General features: G+C 47.3%; 7 protein-coding genes across 7 annotated transcripts; 1 reads left to right on the forward strand and 6 right to left on the reverse strand.

Moving 5' to 3' along the window:
* Positions 1 to 962: 962 nt before the first annotated feature.
* Positions 963 to 2,324, reverse strand: V8C40DRAFT_39127 (RTA1 like protein-domain-containing protein). The gene is made up of 4 exons (XM_083222928.1): positions 1,995 to 2,324; positions 1,810 to 1,945; positions 1,380 to 1,753; positions 963 to 1,329 (listed from the first exon to the last, which is right to left on the reverse strand). The coding sequence occupies exons 1-4, from the start codon at positions 2,214 to 2,216 to the stop codon at positions 1,057 to 1,059; spliced, it is 1,005 nt and encodes a 334-aa protein (XP_083072328.1). The 5' UTR covers positions 2,217 to 2,324; the 3' UTR covers positions 963 to 1,056.
* Positions 2,325 to 2,782: 458 nt separating this feature from the next.
* V8C40DRAFT_248519 (Zn(II)2Cys6 transcription factor domain-containing protein) lies at positions 2,783 to 4,390 on the reverse strand. Its single transcript, XM_083216562.1, has 3 exons — positions 3,770 to 4,390; positions 3,204 to 3,705; positions 2,783 to 3,154 (listed from the first exon to the last, which is right to left on the reverse strand). The coding sequence occupies exons 1-3, from the start codon at positions 4,253 to 4,255 to the stop codon at positions 2,865 to 2,867; spliced, it is 1,278 nt and encodes a 425-aa protein (XP_083072329.1). The 5' UTR covers positions 4,256 to 4,390; the 3' UTR covers positions 2,783 to 2,864.
* A 194-nt stretch (positions 4,391 to 4,584) lies between these two features.
* Positions 4,585 to 5,866, reverse strand: V8C40DRAFT_248521 (mitochondrial carrier domain-containing protein). The gene is made up of 2 exons (XM_083216563.1): positions 5,702 to 5,866; positions 4,585 to 5,640 (listed from the first exon to the last, which is right to left on the reverse strand). Exons 1-2 carry the CDS (start codon positions 5,732 to 5,734, stop codon positions 4,741 to 4,743), a joined length of 933 nt encoding a protein of 310 aa, XP_083072330.1. The 5' UTR covers positions 5,735 to 5,866; the 3' UTR covers positions 4,585 to 4,740.
* Positions 5,867 to 5,931: 65 nt separating this feature from the next.
* On the reverse strand, positions 5,932 to 8,547 carry V8C40DRAFT_248524 (transcription factor). The gene is made up of 5 exons (XM_083216564.1): positions 8,495 to 8,547; positions 8,254 to 8,446; positions 6,836 to 8,197; positions 6,410 to 6,770; positions 5,932 to 6,329 (listed from the first exon to the last, which is right to left on the reverse strand). Exons 1-5 carry the CDS (start codon positions 8,529 to 8,531, stop codon positions 6,189 to 6,191), a joined length of 2,094 nt encoding a protein of 697 aa, XP_083072331.1. The 5' UTR covers positions 8,532 to 8,547; the 3' UTR covers positions 5,932 to 6,188.
* A 545-nt stretch (positions 8,548 to 9,092) lies between these two features.
* On the reverse strand, positions 9,093 to 10,689 carry V8C40DRAFT_275615 (NADH oxidase; the record flags this gene model as incomplete). Its single annotated transcript, XM_083220744.1, has 3 exons — positions 9,093 to 10,053; positions 10,132 to 10,377; positions 10,487 to 10,689. The coding sequence occupies 3 exons, from the start codon at positions 10,687 to 10,689 to the stop codon at positions 9,093 to 9,095; spliced, it is 1,410 nt and encodes a 469-aa protein (XP_083072332.1).
* A 581-nt stretch (positions 10,690 to 11,270) lies between these two features.
* V8C40DRAFT_275616 (zinc-dependent alcohol dehydrogenase family protein) lies at positions 11,271 to 12,444 on the forward strand (the record flags this gene model as incomplete). Its single annotated transcript, XM_083220745.1, has 3 exons — positions 11,271 to 11,394; positions 11,451 to 11,470; positions 11,527 to 12,444. 3 exons carry the CDS (start codon positions 11,271 to 11,273, stop codon positions 12,442 to 12,444), a joined length of 1,062 nt encoding a protein of 353 aa, XP_083072333.1.
* Positions 12,445 to 12,642: 198 nt separating this feature from the next.
* Positions 12,643 to 16,313, reverse strand: V8C40DRAFT_280284 (bifunctional cytochrome P450/NADPH--P450 reductase; the record flags this gene model as incomplete). Its single annotated transcript, XM_083221380.1, has 8 exons — positions 12,643 to 13,318; positions 13,390 to 13,586; positions 13,645 to 14,216; positions 14,268 to 15,108; positions 15,181 to 15,873; positions 15,929 to 15,964; positions 16,018 to 16,136; positions 16,193 to 16,313. The coding sequence occupies 8 exons, from the start codon at positions 16,311 to 16,313 to the stop codon at positions 12,643 to 12,645; spliced, it is 3,255 nt and encodes a 1,084-aa protein (XP_083072334.1).
* Positions 16,314 to 16,496: the final 183 nt, after the last annotated feature.

The following is a 16,496-nucleotide window of genomic DNA, read 5'->3' on the forward strand; positions in this document are numbered from 1 at the left end:
TTGTCAAAATATTATCCCAGTCTTCTTCCTCGCCGACTGTGTCTTTTTATTACTTTGCACTATTCGCCGTCCCCAAACTTGTCCCGCTAAAAGTAATCCTACCATGCCATCTTCTCGTGTCAAATATTTTCGGGCCAGAATCCAAAAGCTCTACCCTGATAGTGATCGATCATTTTTTTCGGTCGATGCAATGGCGAAGCATGTTCATGCAATGCACCTGGTGGAACGCGTCTAGAAAACCGAGGTGGGTGGCAGCGGTGGATGCTGCTGCTTCTTGGGAATACAGAGAGCAGGGGGCCTACAAACGGTACGGCAGACCAAATGCCATACCGATAGGAGTCATTTGACGTGGCTTCCTAGAGGTTCAATAACATCTCAGGTTGCAAGTAAAGCTGGCCAAGTCTATCCCAAAGTACATAGGTATGAGATTGGTAGCTTCACTTCGTATCTAATGCTGTGTGGTTGGTTGAATGATGAAAAGGTGAAACTGGCTCGTCATTCATGGGTTAAATTAATTCCGCTGTTGTCGTGATGCTTACCGACGCGCAGATTTTAGACAGATGCGGCATCACCGCGGCGGACGGAAACCTCGATCCTACCCTAAATTATGGGGCTTCAATGGTACTTTTGTTACGAGATCATCATGACCAACACAGATAAAGGTGGCTCGCCACGGCAGGGTCATGGCCCCCTGGCTAACCTCGGGTATCGCCTATACAAGGTTTATATGGAATCTGAGCTGTGCTAGAATTACTAGTATAGGGTAGATTTTGAGTATCCAATCTGATACAGCTGAAATCATGGTGAGGCTTGGAACTGTGTACATACTCATAGTTCTAAATAGGTGACTAAAATTGGAAAGATCCATCTTATAAGCTTATGTTCAACTCCTCCCGAAATGGCCTAAATGTCATCTGCTCACATACTTAGGCTCGTACTCCGTGGTGGATGCTAGAACAATATTATGATGAACTTAAATAAATTATCACCAGATTTAGTCCAATTCTTTTCTGGTAACCATGCCTTTTTACTACTTTCACCTTTGGCTTAACCACATTACTCAGATGATGAATGCTCTCGCCGATCAAAAGACTGAAGAGTGATTGGTTCAAAAGCAGCAGAGCGACCCTTCCACCAGTGGATTTTGGACGAAGGAAAACTGCTTCCGGGCCCCTTTAGAACTATTCCAGGATGCACCAGATTCAAAGACGCCAGAGCAAGAAGCATGGGTAACGCATCAAGATATAACTGATAGGCTTCGTGACGCAGTATTTCGTTGGAAGAGGACACGCCGCCGCTAAACTCGATAAGTCGAAACGTAATTCGCTCCTAGGTGGTGTTAGTACGAGATATGGTGTAGACAGCGAGGGTATACGGACAACAATAAGAATAAGAACAAGAAATATGACGAGAATAAGAGGACGTATCCACCTATTCCGATTTTTGAGTGTACCGGTACGGATATCAAACGATACTTGTCGGTAAAAGGAGGTAACGACAGCGACGAATATCAGCACAAAGAAGAGCTGCACCCCAACACCGGCCATGTAAACTTTTCTTCCAAGGCTTGCGTTCTCCGTGCTTTGCTGATCTGCCATGAGCGCACCGCCAGCAGCTTGAATGATGAAAGAAATTATATCGGCCGCCACGAAGCCTTTTGCAAGCCAACGAGCCGGGATCCCGAGTGTTGTTTGTTTCGGGTGGAGGAAGTAGATGAGGCGGGAGACGACCATGTATGCAAACGCATTTATCCCTGGAGACATAATGTCAGAAGACAGTTAGAGCTGTTCGAAGATGATGACGTCCTACACAATGGAGCGAGAAGAAATAATAGTGTCGAAAGGGTCACATATGTCGAGTTTTGCTGATCTTTTGCACCCAACGTGCGTAGAATGAAGCAAATACACTCCCATAGTGCACCCATGATTATAACCCAGCAGAATGGCTAAGAAGCGTTAACAGGCGTACGGCAGTGAGGGTTCGTTTTCCTGAACCTTCTTCAAAGTAACGGCCTGTGCAAGATGTGCACACGTAGTCAAGCCAAATGCAATCGCAAACGCGGCATTATCTTCCCACCGAGGATAAAAGCCATAGTTGGCGTTGCACGCGTCGGGAGGAACATAGCCGTTGGCATCGGGGACTGCAGTCGTGCAGGTCGCGATCACGGTTGAAGTGACTTCTGACAAGAGAGTGGGCGTCGGGGTAATCGTCACCATGCTGGTTGTTTTACGCTGAGATGAAGAAATTGCTATAAACTCATGGACGTCTCGTTGTTTCCAGTTCTGGTAGGAAAGATGTGGTTATAAGGGAATGCGAATATGCATTCGCTTTGCCGGTGCGCTTTTGAGATCATCGTGGGCATCTTGACATAGGAAGTGGCCACCGCCTCCTTTCTGGTGGGTATTGTACGCGGCCAGAATCGTTTTTACGAGGATGAAAACGATGGCCATCCGCAATAGACATGATTTGCTCCTTGGTAAGGTTGAATGGGATTTACTCCTGAGACAGATTAGCCCCGTTGTGCCTGGTCTTCTAGATTTGAACGTAGCTTAAACAAGTCCTGCTGACTTTTCATTGGCTCGGAGCATCGCTTTCGTCGCTTTTGCAAGTCTTGGAAAACGACGCCGTCCCACTCGGCGCTAATGTGGACAACTCCTCCACCTTAAATCACGGCATGAGATACACAAAAAAACATCATAGCATGCTGCTAGAAGTCCAGGCTGTATGTGTGAATTGGGATACACTCCATAAATGCAAGGGAACATGCGAGTGGCTTATACAAAACGCGTCCATTTTCGTTTATCTTGCTCCAAATGTACCAGCACTTATAACTTAGAGACTAGTTCCATAATATTATACAATCATCACGTCTTCATTGAGCTAGTCGCTATTCCCAGCGGCCACATCATGTGCTGCTGAAACCTGAGAGGCAGACCTGCAGCTACCCTAATAACCCACGCCGTGCTAATCTCTTTGCAAAAAGCAAAATGCTTTGGCTTGGGACTTAGAAAGTGCTGCTCTAAGGCGTAATTCAGCATGAGAAAATGTGCCAGTAAAACACGCGCGCAGCTGTTGGATGGCTCTGTGAATGCCTTAAACTCTTCTTCCGTCATCTTATTTGTCAATCCGTAGCAAGGCGCAATTTCTAAGAACGCTTTAATAAGTTAATTTATGTACTCATTTATGATAAATTTAGGACATACCCTCAATGGGAGACTGGTTGGCCAAGCGACCCAGCCTTTCGAGTGTAGAGAGGTACTTGATCTCTGCGGTTCCCTGGCACAATACCCGAACAACTTTAAGAGAAGCCAGGTAGTCATCTAGCATGATTGCGTTCCTGTTGGTCAGATGCCGGGCGATATGTTGTTTCATACTGCCTACAAATGCCTCCCTCGTGAAGTTACGGAAGATGGACATTTCGAGGTCTGGAACCACTTTTGCCTGGATAAACATCCACCCTCGCAGCATCGTTATGAATTCCATCATTGCGTCTGGCATATAGGCAGATTGGTAAGTCAATGCTATAATCGCCGCGTATCGAGCATCGGCGTCCATGGTCGTCAGACATGGTTGTGACAAGGCTTCGTTGAGGCCATTGATGGCGGCGACTCGCAGATCTAGCGCCTGGATAGAGTAGTCTACGCCATGGAACAAGGTGAGATGCTGGGCAGAAAGGCCAAGTATGGCGCTGGCAAGGAACTCGTACTGTCTAAGGCGTTAACAGGCCAGTACAAACTGACTTCTTTGAGGTTCTGGTAGAGCTACATACCTCGTGAGACATGGCGGCAACATTGCGCCAGACTGGTTCTGCACCATGCGGCGCAGGGGGGTAAGCTTCTAGTAGGAAATGATGGTAGAATTGTAGGTGGTTGAGGTTAACGCATGATTTAGAACTTGATAAACCTGTGTTGTGTGATCTTTTGAGTGTAGGCCGTGGAGCCTCCGGATATACGCAGATGAGCCCCATGCGATTGCAGCTACAACATTCTGGTTTCGCTTCGGAGCATTTGACTCTGCGTCGCTTACAGTTGTAACAACCTTGTCGCGACTTGCTGAAGCCTTTGCCAGGCACTGGCTTCTTCTTCCTTTTGAGAGGTGGTGACTTGTTGCTTTCGGTATCCCGGGTTTCTTTCTCGTCTGCTGTGGGTGTTGTAGCGGAGTCCGTATCGGTCGAGACGGGCGTTTGTTGGCAAGGAATTGTCAACGAGGTTATGCTACCGACATCCGGCGTGGGGGATACGCTGGAGGCCACCATATTATCCAAAGGGTTCTTCAAATTTGCATCCTTAACACCAGGGAGAGGAAAAAGCAGAACATTAATGGATGTGGATAAAATCACCAGCCAAGCTCCATTGAATTTGCTAGCAAGGTAACTCAATTCCAATCTGGCCTGCGTCGTATAAGCTTAAACTGGTGGGTTGCCCAAGCTGCGGCTGAGCGAGATGACGCAGCAGGGCGCTAATATACAGACCATTACGTATCCCAACGGACAGCAGCTCCGGTCCTCAGTGAGCCAACGGCGATGGATGACAGCTGGAGATCCTTAGGAGGTTTCACAGTGCTCTACGGCATGAGCTGAAAGAGGTCAGGTTCATGATTTGGCCATTGGTAACCCATTGGCCGGGCATCCGTGTAGTGAGAGAAGTGCTATGTCTATTGTACATTCTGTGCCGTTCTAGAACTCGGAAAATATCTTTCACCTCCACGGGTTCTTCCAAAAAAATTCCCCAATTGGCGCCATCATCCACTAAGCTTCTTGTCAGAGCCTCCGTCGCCTGCCATGTATAATTTACAACCCTCGTAGCAGCCCAGGTATAATCCAGCGCCAAACATGCTTGCTAAAAATGTAAAAGTTAGACCACGAAACAGGCCTCTCACCCCCTCGGTCCGAAGGATATTCTTCGCTGTAGCCATGGGGCCCTGAACGACTGTTTTTGCACTGGAACTGGCCGGGGTGTTGCCGCCCGCCGCCAGCCTCATTCTCGTCTTGACAACATCCACCGGAACAAATATACATGAAGCACAGCCAGCTGCGACGGCAGCACTCACGGCGCTGACTTTTGCTTGGTACTGAATGTCACGAGCCAGGTCACTATCCCCCGCCGTCAATCTCTTCTTGAGCCATTCATACAGGCTAAATGTCAGACTAGTCCCTGGTAGAGAGCTGGCCACTAACATGCTATAACCTGTCCATAGCCGGGTGGGTTGCCGTGAAAAAGTCTTCAATGCCTGCATCAGATGCGAACGCTGTCCAGGAGATGTGCTCCTTTGTCGGGAGACTTGTGCATTCTGCTTAAGCACTTCGGCGGGATTGATGATGGCACAGGCCATGAGATCCGCGGCCGCACCACTGATTGCATGTGCAATTGGAAGAGGGACAAATTGCAAATGACCCGATTTCTGTGCATTTTCAAAGAGGCTCTTTGAGGCCTCGTAGATTGCAAAGAAGGCTGCAGATGATGGTATTCCAGCTATCAAAGTTGGTCCAAAGCCTTGATAGAGCCCTTGAAACAGACTGCGATGGAGCAGGCCGTTCAGCTGGCGATAGTCCGTCCTGTAGGCGGGCGATTGGATTCTTGTAATGATGGTGTCCATGGGATGCACCGTTACATCTACCACTACTGTGGCAACTGCTGCAGCCTAATAGTAATCATCCGTCAATCGGACGTACTAGAGTTTCTTTTGAAGTATCGTTACGTACCGAGAGAATGTCGCCGCCGCCGAAGGAAGGCATGGTTGTAGCATAATGTTTCTAGGAGCAGGATTGTCGCTACACAGGCCGTATATATCGTATAGGCGGCTCAAAGGATGAATAAATTTCCATGATGTTACGGCCTGCTGGGTACCTAAGGTATCTAAGGCAACATCTTCTGGCTGTTAGTAGGCGGGGGGTACGTGCTCTGGGACGGAAACAGAAAGACTAAACTAATAGCAGCTTTTAGTTGCCTGTAAGTTCAGGTAATCATTATCAACAACAACTCCTAACTCTCAGGCAATTGAAAGGGAGTTCTCATTGGTTTATCCCTTGAGAAAACATCCACACATTCAACCTTACAATGTAGGTACACGGTTCATTACGGGGTCTCAACATTCCGTTCTACCGTCTGCAGCCTCGTCGTGCGTGCATTGACTGTATCTTCCTGTGTATATAGCTTGGGGAGCAGGTAACAAACGAGTAAAGTACAAAACTATCCTGAAAACCCGGTGAATGTACTGAACTGCGGGGGGCTGAACAGTTTGCCCATTTGGGTTTCCATCCAGCTATCAAATGGTCCAAATTCAACACCTGGCAACTCGCTTCCGAAGATAATGCTACTGTAGGCGTCATTCTGTGGCCTTCTATTAGTATCATGAATATAATTATGAGAACCGGGTCTTTGTTATCCTGATAGAAATCGCGTATACTCACTAATGAGACATCCATGTTCGGCCAGGCTTCAACACCATCGTCTCCCCAGTCCCACTGTAGACCAGTGAGCGAGCCTTGATCGATCTCGCGGTGGTAGTATCTTTCTAATGGAGGAGACCCATTCACTGCGATGAACTGCCGTACATGCTTGACGACCAGCCTCGCGCGACGATCTAGCTCGGCAGCAACTACATTCAGACGCTTCATTTGCACAATGCTGGACGCATCACTCATCCTGTCAAATATTCCCACGGCATACTGTGCGAGTTGTAAGTCATCGTCCACTGCCTTGTGCATGGGATTCTCAAGGAGGTTGGCCAGAATAATAATCAAGGCCGAGAAATAGGCACATCCATTCGTCCTATACCATCTTCTGTTAGCGGGCCAAGCAGATTTCTAGTCCCGAGACTCACTTGGCGAGCTTACCATATGCTACAATCGCTCAAGGGAGCCCGACACATCAACATCATGCAGTGCCTGCTCATATGGACGCAGTATTTCCAGCCCCCAGGGAGGGGTGGAAGCGATCTGGGGCGGTCTATATCGTCACTTCCAAAGGTTGAGGGCTTCAGACGCTTCCTCCACTCGGCATCGTGGCTCCACATCCCGTGAATCATAACTAGACATCCAAGGTATGAGAAGTGCGTCATACAGAGCCAGAAAACTGTTGTGCGGTTGGCATGCTCAGTTACAACATCTGCCTGCAATTCGGGCGGCACTGTCAATCTCCAGCGCTCCAACTGATTGTGAAGGAGAGCAACGCGTATTTGGCGTTCTTGTGGCGTGATCTTGGAGGCCCGGGTAGAGAAGAGTTGATCATATACTTGGCCTTGAACATGCGCCAATCGTAGCCGGAGTCGGAAGAAATTGACCAAGAAACGGCCATCTTTAGCGTAAACGTTCCCAGCTCCGTCAGGAGGCATGTCAATTGGGAGATCTAGGTCGATGTCATCATCAGCTTGAACTGATGGCGTGTGATGGCGGATACATATATCCTTATCAAACAGGTAGGCAACCCAAAAGACACGGCTGCGCTGCAGGGCCTCATCAGGGCTGTTGTGTTGGTAATCTCGATTGTGGAGGCGCAGGCGGTGGGCGAGGCGAATCGCCGTCCCAATAAGCACCACTGCAGGACTTGAATCTTTCAAGCTGTTGAAGATGATGACTAGTCCTAGGAGAACCTGCAAGCTAAGCAAGTCCACGTCTCGAGTGACCAACTCTGAGAGGACTGATTGGACATTGCTGACATACTTAGCCACTTGGCCATCTTCATTTTGTAAGTCGAGATCATCAGAAGGAGAAGTGGGCAAGCGAGTGCCCAGCGCCAGCACGATATTTATTGCTGCCCACGTCTTTCGAGGATTTTGACACTCAGATGCGTAATAGTCATGTAGCTTGCGGAGGAATGTTGTTTGCGAGAAGAGCGGCATCAATGAGTTTATATGGGTGAAATAGTGTTCTATGATGGGCTGAATTTCCTCAAAGGGTGGGAGGTGAGGATATGAGTTGGTCCACTTCATATCAGAAATAGGAGCTTCAGATGCAGCTAAATCTATCGGGTGAGTCACGCTGGAGGGCTGACTCAAAATGCCATTAAAATCAATGTCAAAATGAGTTAGAGGCTGGTCAGGCGGCTGATTTGGCACTGGAAATGGTGACCGTGCTGTAGTCACCAGAGATGGTGTCTCTTGAGATTGGGTAGTAGCCGCAGTCACAGCACTAAAGATTTGTTCGATTCGTTCCTCCATGCGAGCAAGCCTCGATTCAATGCTTTCGATTCGCCTTGTCCTTTTGTAGTTAGCTAACGTCAAGCACATTTACGAGGCAGCATCGAACCGACATACTCATCTTGGCTGGCCATAGCAGTGTGATCAGGAGCTATCGGGGAGCCAGGCAGCTCCACTGGTTGTGGCCGAGCGGATTTGAAGCGTTTTCGCGCTCGCGTAGTGCAGCATTCCGCCCTGTAAAGCCGGCAGTTGGAGCAGGTTGGCTCAAGCATATCGCATTTGATCTTCTTGAAGAAACATAAGTCGCAGGCTACATTGTCGGTTAGCTAATTTTAACGAGACAGAGACTTCCTCATACCTTTTCGCCTATTCACTTGATAGGCAACTTCCATCATACAAGTTATGTAACTGACAGGTAAAGATTATGAAACTAGTAAACTCAACAAGAAGGAAAGGATTATTTGCGTACTGTACTCCGTACTAAGCCCAGGCATTATTAAGCTTCGAAGGATGAGAACCTCACAAATTTCTCCATAATTCCGACCTGACTAATACCAATACAGTATCTCATTGTACGCAAGATAGACATTGGTTCCGTGCCGCTGATGAAATGATCGTCTCTTGGACTTAGGCTAATGGTCCATACTTGGACAGCCAATAATGTCCAGCCCAATGCTTTAATACTGGCGAAATCTTTAATTGACAACAGCTAAATCGGCACTGGGGCTCCGTTGAATCCCCCATCCAGCTGTATTACGTAGGATGATAATTCCAGACGCCACAGGGGCTCTATCCCATAATCCAAAATATCTAAATGTAAATAGATGTGCATCGATTATATACTCCCGTGTGATAATGACATATTACGCTATCCATGATTGCAAGTGGTATTACACTGCTTGAGATACCCAGGTTACTCTCCTACTTCGATGTATGAACACTCTCATAAATGTCCCTCATGGCCCCTTGTCAACGGAGGACCGTAGATTCCTGGACTGATAAGGACTCTCATATGGCGTGCTGTTAGCGGAAGTCACCAAAGGGAACCACGGGCGCTTCCTTTCGTGGACCATAATGGCAGCTGCTTCGTGAGCTTCTTTATCTTTCAAGAAGGACTTGATTGCCTCCTCATCGCTTGAGTCAAACGGCTGGAAACCAGAAGCCACCTGCTGCATCTGGGCACCAGCCAAGATGAGTCCAAGCGTACTATCGTTGTCAAAGGGGGATATTGGCTTGACTACACTCGTCACTCTCCCACTGAGCAGATCTCGTCCGATCCAAGGCTCTTGAGCAGCCGGGCGGGCGATACCGACGGCATCCACCGTGCTCAGCGCGCTTACCATGGCATCGACTGTCCGCAACCCTCCCGTAATAAAAACTTTGGTGCGGCGCTCTGCGGCTGTCTTTCCCAGGTGCGGAACGATTAGCTCGGCGAATCGGAGGAAGAAAGCCTCACGATTTATTGTTGTCTCTTTAGTCCACTCATGGCCTACTTTCTCCAAAGTGCCACCGCTCAGCTCGACAAAGTCCATCCCGACCTCATCTTGTAATACGCGGCATACTTCAGCGGCCTCGGCTGCCCCGAAGCCGCCTTCTTGGAACTCGACACTGTTGAGCTTGACGCCGACGATGAAGGATGGTGATGTCCTCGCGCGGATTTTATTGGATATCTCTAGCAAGAATCGCATACGGTTGGCCAGAGAGCCTCCATAGCTGTCTACTCTCTTGTTTGTGCGCGGCGATAGAAACTGTGCAATCACGTAACCATGTGCGCCGTGTAGCTCAATTCCATCAAAGCCTGCAGCTTCCAAGTATTCCGCTGCGTGCACAAATCCTTCGATGAGGAAGTCAATATCTGCTTGAGTTGCTTCTCGTGTTGTCACAAACATTGTATTTTGTGCATCCGTGGCTTTCAAGCTATTCATTAATATGATTCCGAATACACATGAAACGTTTATCGCGCTTTAACAAAACTTACCATAGGGTACGATGGACGGTGCAATTGCCGCGGTTCGCGAGTTTGCGGCCAGAGCTTGGCGTCCTGCATAAGATAGCTGCGCTACCATGAGTGAACCACCGGCTTTTCCAGCAGACGCCAGTTCTTTGTAGGCCTCAAAGCGCGGTCCATGAAAAGGGTGAGATGCATCAATAATGAGATCGCCCTGCAAGTGTGGCAAGGTTGAACTGATCTGAATGTTACCCGTAAGTATCATCCCAAACCCATTTCTGTGTTCGCCCCATCTAAGTAGTTTGTCAGAGAGCCAAAAATTGGGAATAAGATGGATTCCAGCACAGTATGAACTGTCACAGAACAATGTGCATGTCCAGTTCAGGTAGCTTTGGCACTTACCTTCTATATAATTCTTTTATTTCCTTAGTAGGGATTCCACTAGCTTCTATGTTTTTAAAGTCCCAGGTTGCAAGCGTTTCGCCCATAGATGCCTTAAAGATTCGACCGTTCATAGTCTGTCTGGAGAAATGGAATGTAAGCGGTTCCCCCAGGGTCGCCTGCTTTGCGGCATCGCCACTGTCCTGATATCTCTGCATTCCCATTTTTCGTGATTGTCAAAATAGAGAAATATATTTCAGAAGTAATTCTTAATTTGAGACCCAAAGTTGAAAATATTCACATTATGAAGTTTTATATTTATTAGACACAATGCTCACAGCTTAGATAATTGTGGAACTCCGTGAAGCGCCGTGTATCGCCGTACTCCGTACAACGCCGTGAAACGCCGTGATGAAGATGCTCCTAACTATATAGAGTTAGTAGGGTTGATCTTGAAGCTCAAAGAGCCTCGCCACACATGTCCTTGAGCCGTATTGCAGTATTGCGGCGAGAAAAGTGAACATCGCTTTATAAGCTGGGATGCCAGGGACTCCACGGCGCCATGGCGACCCAAATTACGCCACCGCCCGGAAGCTTATCACTTCTAAGCACGAAGTAGGGGAATTGGAACATATTGCACAAAGATTTGCATATAGATGGATATATCAGATTATGTTCTCTCTTCAAAGTTTTGTCTATATAACCGTATCTCCATGGGCGGCAATTTGAACAAAGAAAAATACCAGTCCGTCTCGTAACCATAAAATAACTTCATAGCTTCAGCTGCCAAGTTTGCTTCTATTCGATGGCTGAAGAGATTCCTAAGACATCTAAACAATGGAGAGTCACTGGCTATGATGGATTTGACGCCCTGAAGTTCATGGAGGAAGAAGTCCCTATCCTTTCCGATAATTACGTACTCGTTAAAAGTAAGCCATCTTTCCCTCTAGAAATAATACAGGGCCATGCCATTAACCGGAACCAGTCCAAGGTGCATCACTGAACGTGAGCCTATGTTATAAATGCATTGTTCAAATGACGTAAGCTGATCTTATGTATAGTTTCGTGATATTATCATTCCTCTTGGCAAGTATCCATTCTCTCAAAAGCCCAACGTCGTTCCCGGGTCGGATGGAGCCGGAACAGTCCTCGCGGTTGGCAAAAATGTTACGCGATTCAGACCAGGGGATAAGGTTGTTACCATCCTCAACCAACGACATTTGGCGGGGTCGATGGATGCTCAAGCCGCGGATTCAGGACTTGGTGGATCAATCGACGGAACAATGCGCTCAGTTGGTGCGTTTGACGAGCAGGGACTTGTCAAGATGCCGGAGGGCTTGAATTTCATCGATGCCGCCACTCTTAGCTGCGCCGGTCTAACTGCCTGGAATGCTCTTTTCGGACTATTAGCCAAGCAACTCATGGCAGGTCAATGGGTTTTAACACAAGGTACAGGAGGAGTCAGCATATTTGCTATCCAATTTGCCAAACTGGTTGGCGCTAGAGTCATTGCAACAACGAGCTCTGATGAGAAGGCCAAACTACTTAAAAGTCTAGGTGCCGATCACATCATCAACTATCGACAGACGCTAAACTGGGGAGAAGTCGCTAAGGAACTGACTGGAGGAATTGGCGTAGATTTAGTCGTCGAGGTTGCAGGAGCATTGACAATGAAGCAGAGCGTCGCTAGTTTGAAGCTTGATGGTACTATGAGCGTTGTTGGTTTCGTTGGAGGCGAGGGTAACGGAGCAGAAGTTCCAAACTTGTTAGATCCGTGGCTTAAACATTACACGGTCCGCGGCATCTCAGTCGGTAGTCGGCAGCAAATGGAGGCTATGTGCCTTGCTATTGAGGCCAATTTGGACAAGCTTCGGCCGATTGTTGACTCGCGGGTATTTGAACTTGAAGAGCTTAGGGATGCCTACAAGTATTTGCAAGCTGGAGAGAATTTAGGGAAGGTTTGTATTAATATAGAATAATGCGCAATTAATCCCAAAAGAACACACTATCAGTCAATTTTCCCTTCTTTTAATTAGCCGTCTTACATATAAGACAAGTATTTTGGACAACGGTATTCCAGCCTATAAACTTAGCCTACAGTCTTATAAACAATCACTAAATAGTACTGATATGCGATCTTCGGAAGCATCGCTGGTTCAATAGTAGCTATGACACTTCTAGTCAAAAACATCAATCGCATATCGTTCGCTGGTGATACGTTCAAACCACTCCATTGCTTCCTTCTTTCCCATTGGTACCCCTTTCGTTTGAAGCTTATTTGACAAGATACGAATCAAAGTTTCTCTGACCCCATCTGCCATTACGTTAGAGCCGCAAACATAGATCTTAGCATTGCTGTCCCACAGCTGGGTGACATTCTGTCGTTCATGCCAGATGCGGTCTTGTACATATTTGCATCCGTGAGAAGCTTCGGGTTGACGACTATAGGATCGGAAAACAGTAACAACGCCAGCGGCTTCCCACGTGCGAAACTCATCATAATATAAATCGTCGTCCAAAGGGTTTCGGCAGCCATAAAAGAGAACTGCGGGTGCAAGCGAGCGTCCGCTTTTCAGAATGATGGAACGCTCTTCGATGAAAGCCCGAAATGGAGCAATACCGGTACCAGTGGCGATGCAAATTATTGGCGTTTTGCTCGAGTCAGCTGGCATACGGAACCCACCTTGACCAGCGCGGATAGAGACCTGGAGTCGATCTCCCGGTGCAAGCGACGACAAATACGACGATGTAACACCAATATATCGGCCGTTCCCAGACAATGCAGGGCTATCAATGACCGAATACGTTAAGGTTGCTGTTGTGGGATCTGCAAGTGGAGAGGATGAGATTGAACTGCAGAATTTATTTAGGTTAGAAAGAATGAAGAATATTTAAAAGTGGGAGTTTGCAAGGTCGATTCTTACTATTTTCGTACTCTCATAGGTGGTAGAAGGAGGAGGAAGTGGTTGAAAGGTATTAAAAGGTCTGGAAATTTCTCGGCAATGTCAAGTATGGAAACGCGTTTGAGCCTAACCTCCGGCTCATAGGCATCGGTAGCCAGGTGATAAAGGTCATGTTTCGACTTGCCATCCTCAGCAATAAGATAGAGACTAAGAACATTCTAAGTTGAAATGTCAGATGAAGAGTTAGGAATAGTATCTTTTCGGCATTGTACAAACCCGTTTAGTCGCTGGTTGTCCAAGCTCCACGTAGGATGTTAACAGACTCGATATAGGGATACTAGTATCCGTTGGGAGGGTGGTGGGTTCTGAAGCCGTGATAACAACATGGGAGTCCCATGCCAAGTTGAAGCGCCGTATAGCTCTCAATACTGTTTCTTTTGGGTTATGAGGAAGTACGGCGAGGTAATCGCCTGTTGCGTAAGTTATATCGCTGGGTAGTTTGACTTCGAGATGCTTCTTTTTAGAAAGTGATTTGCTGGTTACCAAAGTGCGGGCAGCCACCACAAACCCCTCTCTAGTATCCTGGCGGAGAGTTAAAGCTCTGGGAGTCGAAAAGGACACCGAGAGACCGGAAACGGGTGACTTATCGTTTTCTGTACATCCTCCAAACTGCTTTTCGATTGCAGGCCAGAGAAGTTCGTCCTCCCAGGACTCAAAGTCACTGAACATATCTCTATCCTTGGCATTGGTGGTTCCCATTGAAACAATCCGGCGAGCACCGAGCTTCTGTAGAGTGATATCTACTAATTGAGGAATGCGATGATAAGATTTGACCCAATCGGAGTGACCTAAAACATATCAGCCAGACAGCATAATAAGGGTTCAATACCAAAGCATACCGCAGCCATAAACGGCGTAAGCAACGTTGTCTAATTTTTCTCCGTCCATATTTTGGATCCAGTCGACAAAGTGGCCAGCATTATGTGGTGGTTGCCCTTCATATGAAGATGTGATGATGACGATTGGCCCGTCTGTAGGGAGTGCTTCTCTACCAGCATCCAATGTGTCCACTGTACCCTTGAAGCCATGAGAAGAAGCATCATTTGCCAGTCGTTGGGCCATGAATTCACATGTTCCAGAGTCCGAACCGTAGAGTATTGTCAATTTTGTGCCACCACTTACTTTAGCGACACTATTTAATGGACTTGCCGATACATTCGAAGGCGATTGCTGATCCGAAGTTGGTAATGGGCCTTGCGTCTTCCCACTAAAAGCTCCAGCAAGCCGTGCTTCCAATTGGAAAGGCATAAGTCCGCCTCGAGGTATGGCTCGAATTTTGAAGTCTTTTGGCTTTATAGTCAGAGTTTCTTGTACGATCAACGAATAAGACGGGTTGTCCATAACGAAGTTGAAGTTTTGCATAAGCATGGCGAGTGCAAGAATCATCTCTTGCCACGCAAAAGGCCTCCCGATGCAGCTTCGTAGTCCGGTACCAAAGGGGCTCCAACAGTGCGGATATTCTTTCATTAGGCGATTGAAGTTTTCTTCCATCATTCTCTCTGGCACAAACTCGTTGGCAGTATCACCGTAGACTTTCGGATCAAGGTGGGATTTTGCCAGCAGGCAGACGAGTTGTTCGCCAGCTTTGACCCGGTACTTGCCTCCAATAGTTTCATCTTTGGTTGCCTCTCTGGCAAATGCCGAGATTGGTGCGTTAAATCGCAAAGTCTCTCGAATGACCTGAGTTAGAAACACATGTTAGTGCCAATTAGACCGAGAGCTTCGAAATGCGTTAATATGACTGATACACACCGCGGATAAGTACTTTAGCTTCCCAACATGATCTATCATGATCGGTCCACTGCCCACGACGCGATCAATCTCAGCCTGTACCTTGCGGTAAACGTCGGGGTTCGTGACTAATTGGTACATGGTGAACGAAAGCGTGGCGGCGGTAGTTTCGTGGCCTGCAACAAGAAACGTAATTAAATTGTCAATGATGCTTTGCTCTGTCATTTTTCGTCCAGTTTTAGGGTCCACGCCGTTGATCATGGCGTTTAAAAGATCTTTAGGATCACCAGTGGCATCCGGGCTTTTTTGCCTAGCTGCTAACACTTGCCCAGCAGTCGATCGCAGGATGGCGATATTGGACTCAAACTTGCGATCTGCTGATTTATGAAGGATGGACGGTAATACGCGCATGTTCCTGTCTCCGGCGGCCTTTAGTACAGCATACATTGCTTTAATAAACGGATGCATGTCGTCTCGGTAATAGGAGTTAAATCGAAACCCCATGGAGCAGAGCGCAACAGTATCGAGGGTAAGACGTGTGAAGTCTTCTCCAACGGAAATCGGTGTAGATGAACCATAGCGCGCCCATTTCAGGGTAAGTTGACTTGACACCTCATGCATATTATCGAACATTCCTCGGATCGACATTGGCCCAAAAGCAGACATCAACACGCGGTGCGCAATTCCCCAATTTTCTTCTTCTTCTCCCGAAGACTGTGTGCTGTTAGTACATTGCTGCTAATTGCTTATCACCTTTGGGACCGCCTACCGTGAAAAGTCCATCGTGTACAACGGCCCTGAGTTCCTGGAGTGGAAAAGTCAAAAGCAGAAACAATTAGATTGTGTAAAGCGTTTTACCTCAAGATCACCTTGAATAGACTTTTTGAATCGGCTATCATCGCAGACTTCGTTGACAAATTCGTATGATGAAAGAATCACCAGTTTGGTGCCACCGATGGATAACTTGTATATCGGCCCTGCAAAAGTTAAGGAATTTCGCCTTTGTATGCAGGTTACAGTATCCTTTGCGTACCGTATTTATCTGCAAGATGAAGAAGGGATCCAAGCGGGTATTCTAGATTAATATCGGGGATGTTACCCAGCAGCGGAATTGTCCGCGGTTGTGGGATGTTTGAGTTCTTGCTCGTGGTCATAATGTATTCGTATTAGTCAATCGGTTGACAATACACTGTTGTGACGTGCTTGAATTGTAGACTTGAGATGGTCGGTATAAGAAATACTAGTTTTAGAGATTGAGAGATGAGGATATATATATGTGTGTATGTATCTATCTTGGAAATGCCACCACTTTGTGTGATTCATAAGTCAATCTATAG

Source organism: Trichoderma camerunense (assembly GCF_050948025.1).
Source record: "Trichoderma camerunense strain CBS 138272 chromosome Unknown V8C40scaffold_11, whole genome shotgun sequence".
NCBI classification, from domain to species: domain Eukaryota; kingdom Fungi; phylum Ascomycota; class Sordariomycetes; order Hypocreales; family Hypocreaceae; genus Trichoderma; species Trichoderma camerunense.

Excerpts from the sequence above, each read along its gene's own strand:
- V8C40DRAFT_39127 (XM_083222928.1), bottom strand. The coding sequence starts at position 2,216 with ATGGTGACGATTACCCCGACGCCCACTCTCTTGTCAGAAGTCACTTCA. Across the intron at positions 1,946-1,994 it reads AGGCCGTTACTTTGAAGAAG|CCATTCTGCTGGGTTATAAT; the intron begins GTTCAGGAAAAC and ends AACGCTTCTTAG. Across the intron at positions 1,754-1,809 it reads ATTTCTTCTCGCTCCATTGT|GGATAAATGCGTTTGCATAC; the intron begins GTAGGACGTCAT and ends TTATGTCTCCAG.
- V8C40DRAFT_248519 (XM_083216562.1), bottom strand. The coding sequence starts at position 4,255 with ATGGTGGCCTCCAGCGTATCCCCCACGCCGGATGTCGGTAGCATAACC. Across the intron at positions 3,706-3,769 it reads TTGCCGCCATGTCTCACGAG|TACGAGTTCCTTGCCAGCGC; the intron begins GTATGTAGCTCT and ends CGCCTTAGACAG. Across the intron at positions 3,155-3,203 it reads CAACCAGTCTCCCATTGAGG|CGTTCTTAGAAATTGCGCCT; the intron begins GTATGTCCTAAA and ends AACTTATTAAAG.
- V8C40DRAFT_248521 (XM_083216563.1), bottom strand. The coding sequence starts at position 5,734 with ATGCCTTCCTTCGGCGGCGGCGACATTCTCTCG. Across the intron at positions 5,641-5,701 it reads GCGGCGGCGACATTCTCTCG|GCTGCAGCAGTTGCCACAGT; the intron begins GTACGTAACGAT and ends GATTACTATTAG.
- V8C40DRAFT_248524 (XM_083216564.1), bottom strand. The coding sequence starts at position 8,531 with ATGATGGAAGTTGCCTATCAAGTGAATAGGCGAAAAG. Across the intron at positions 8,447-8,494 it reads TCAAGTGAATAGGCGAAAAG|CCTGCGACTTATGTTTCTTC; the intron begins GTATGAGGAAGT and ends CCGACAATGTAG. Across the intron at positions 6,771-6,835 it reads TTGAGCGATTGTAGCATATG|GACGAATGGATGTGCCTATT; the intron begins GTAAGCTCGCCA and ends AAGATGGTATAG.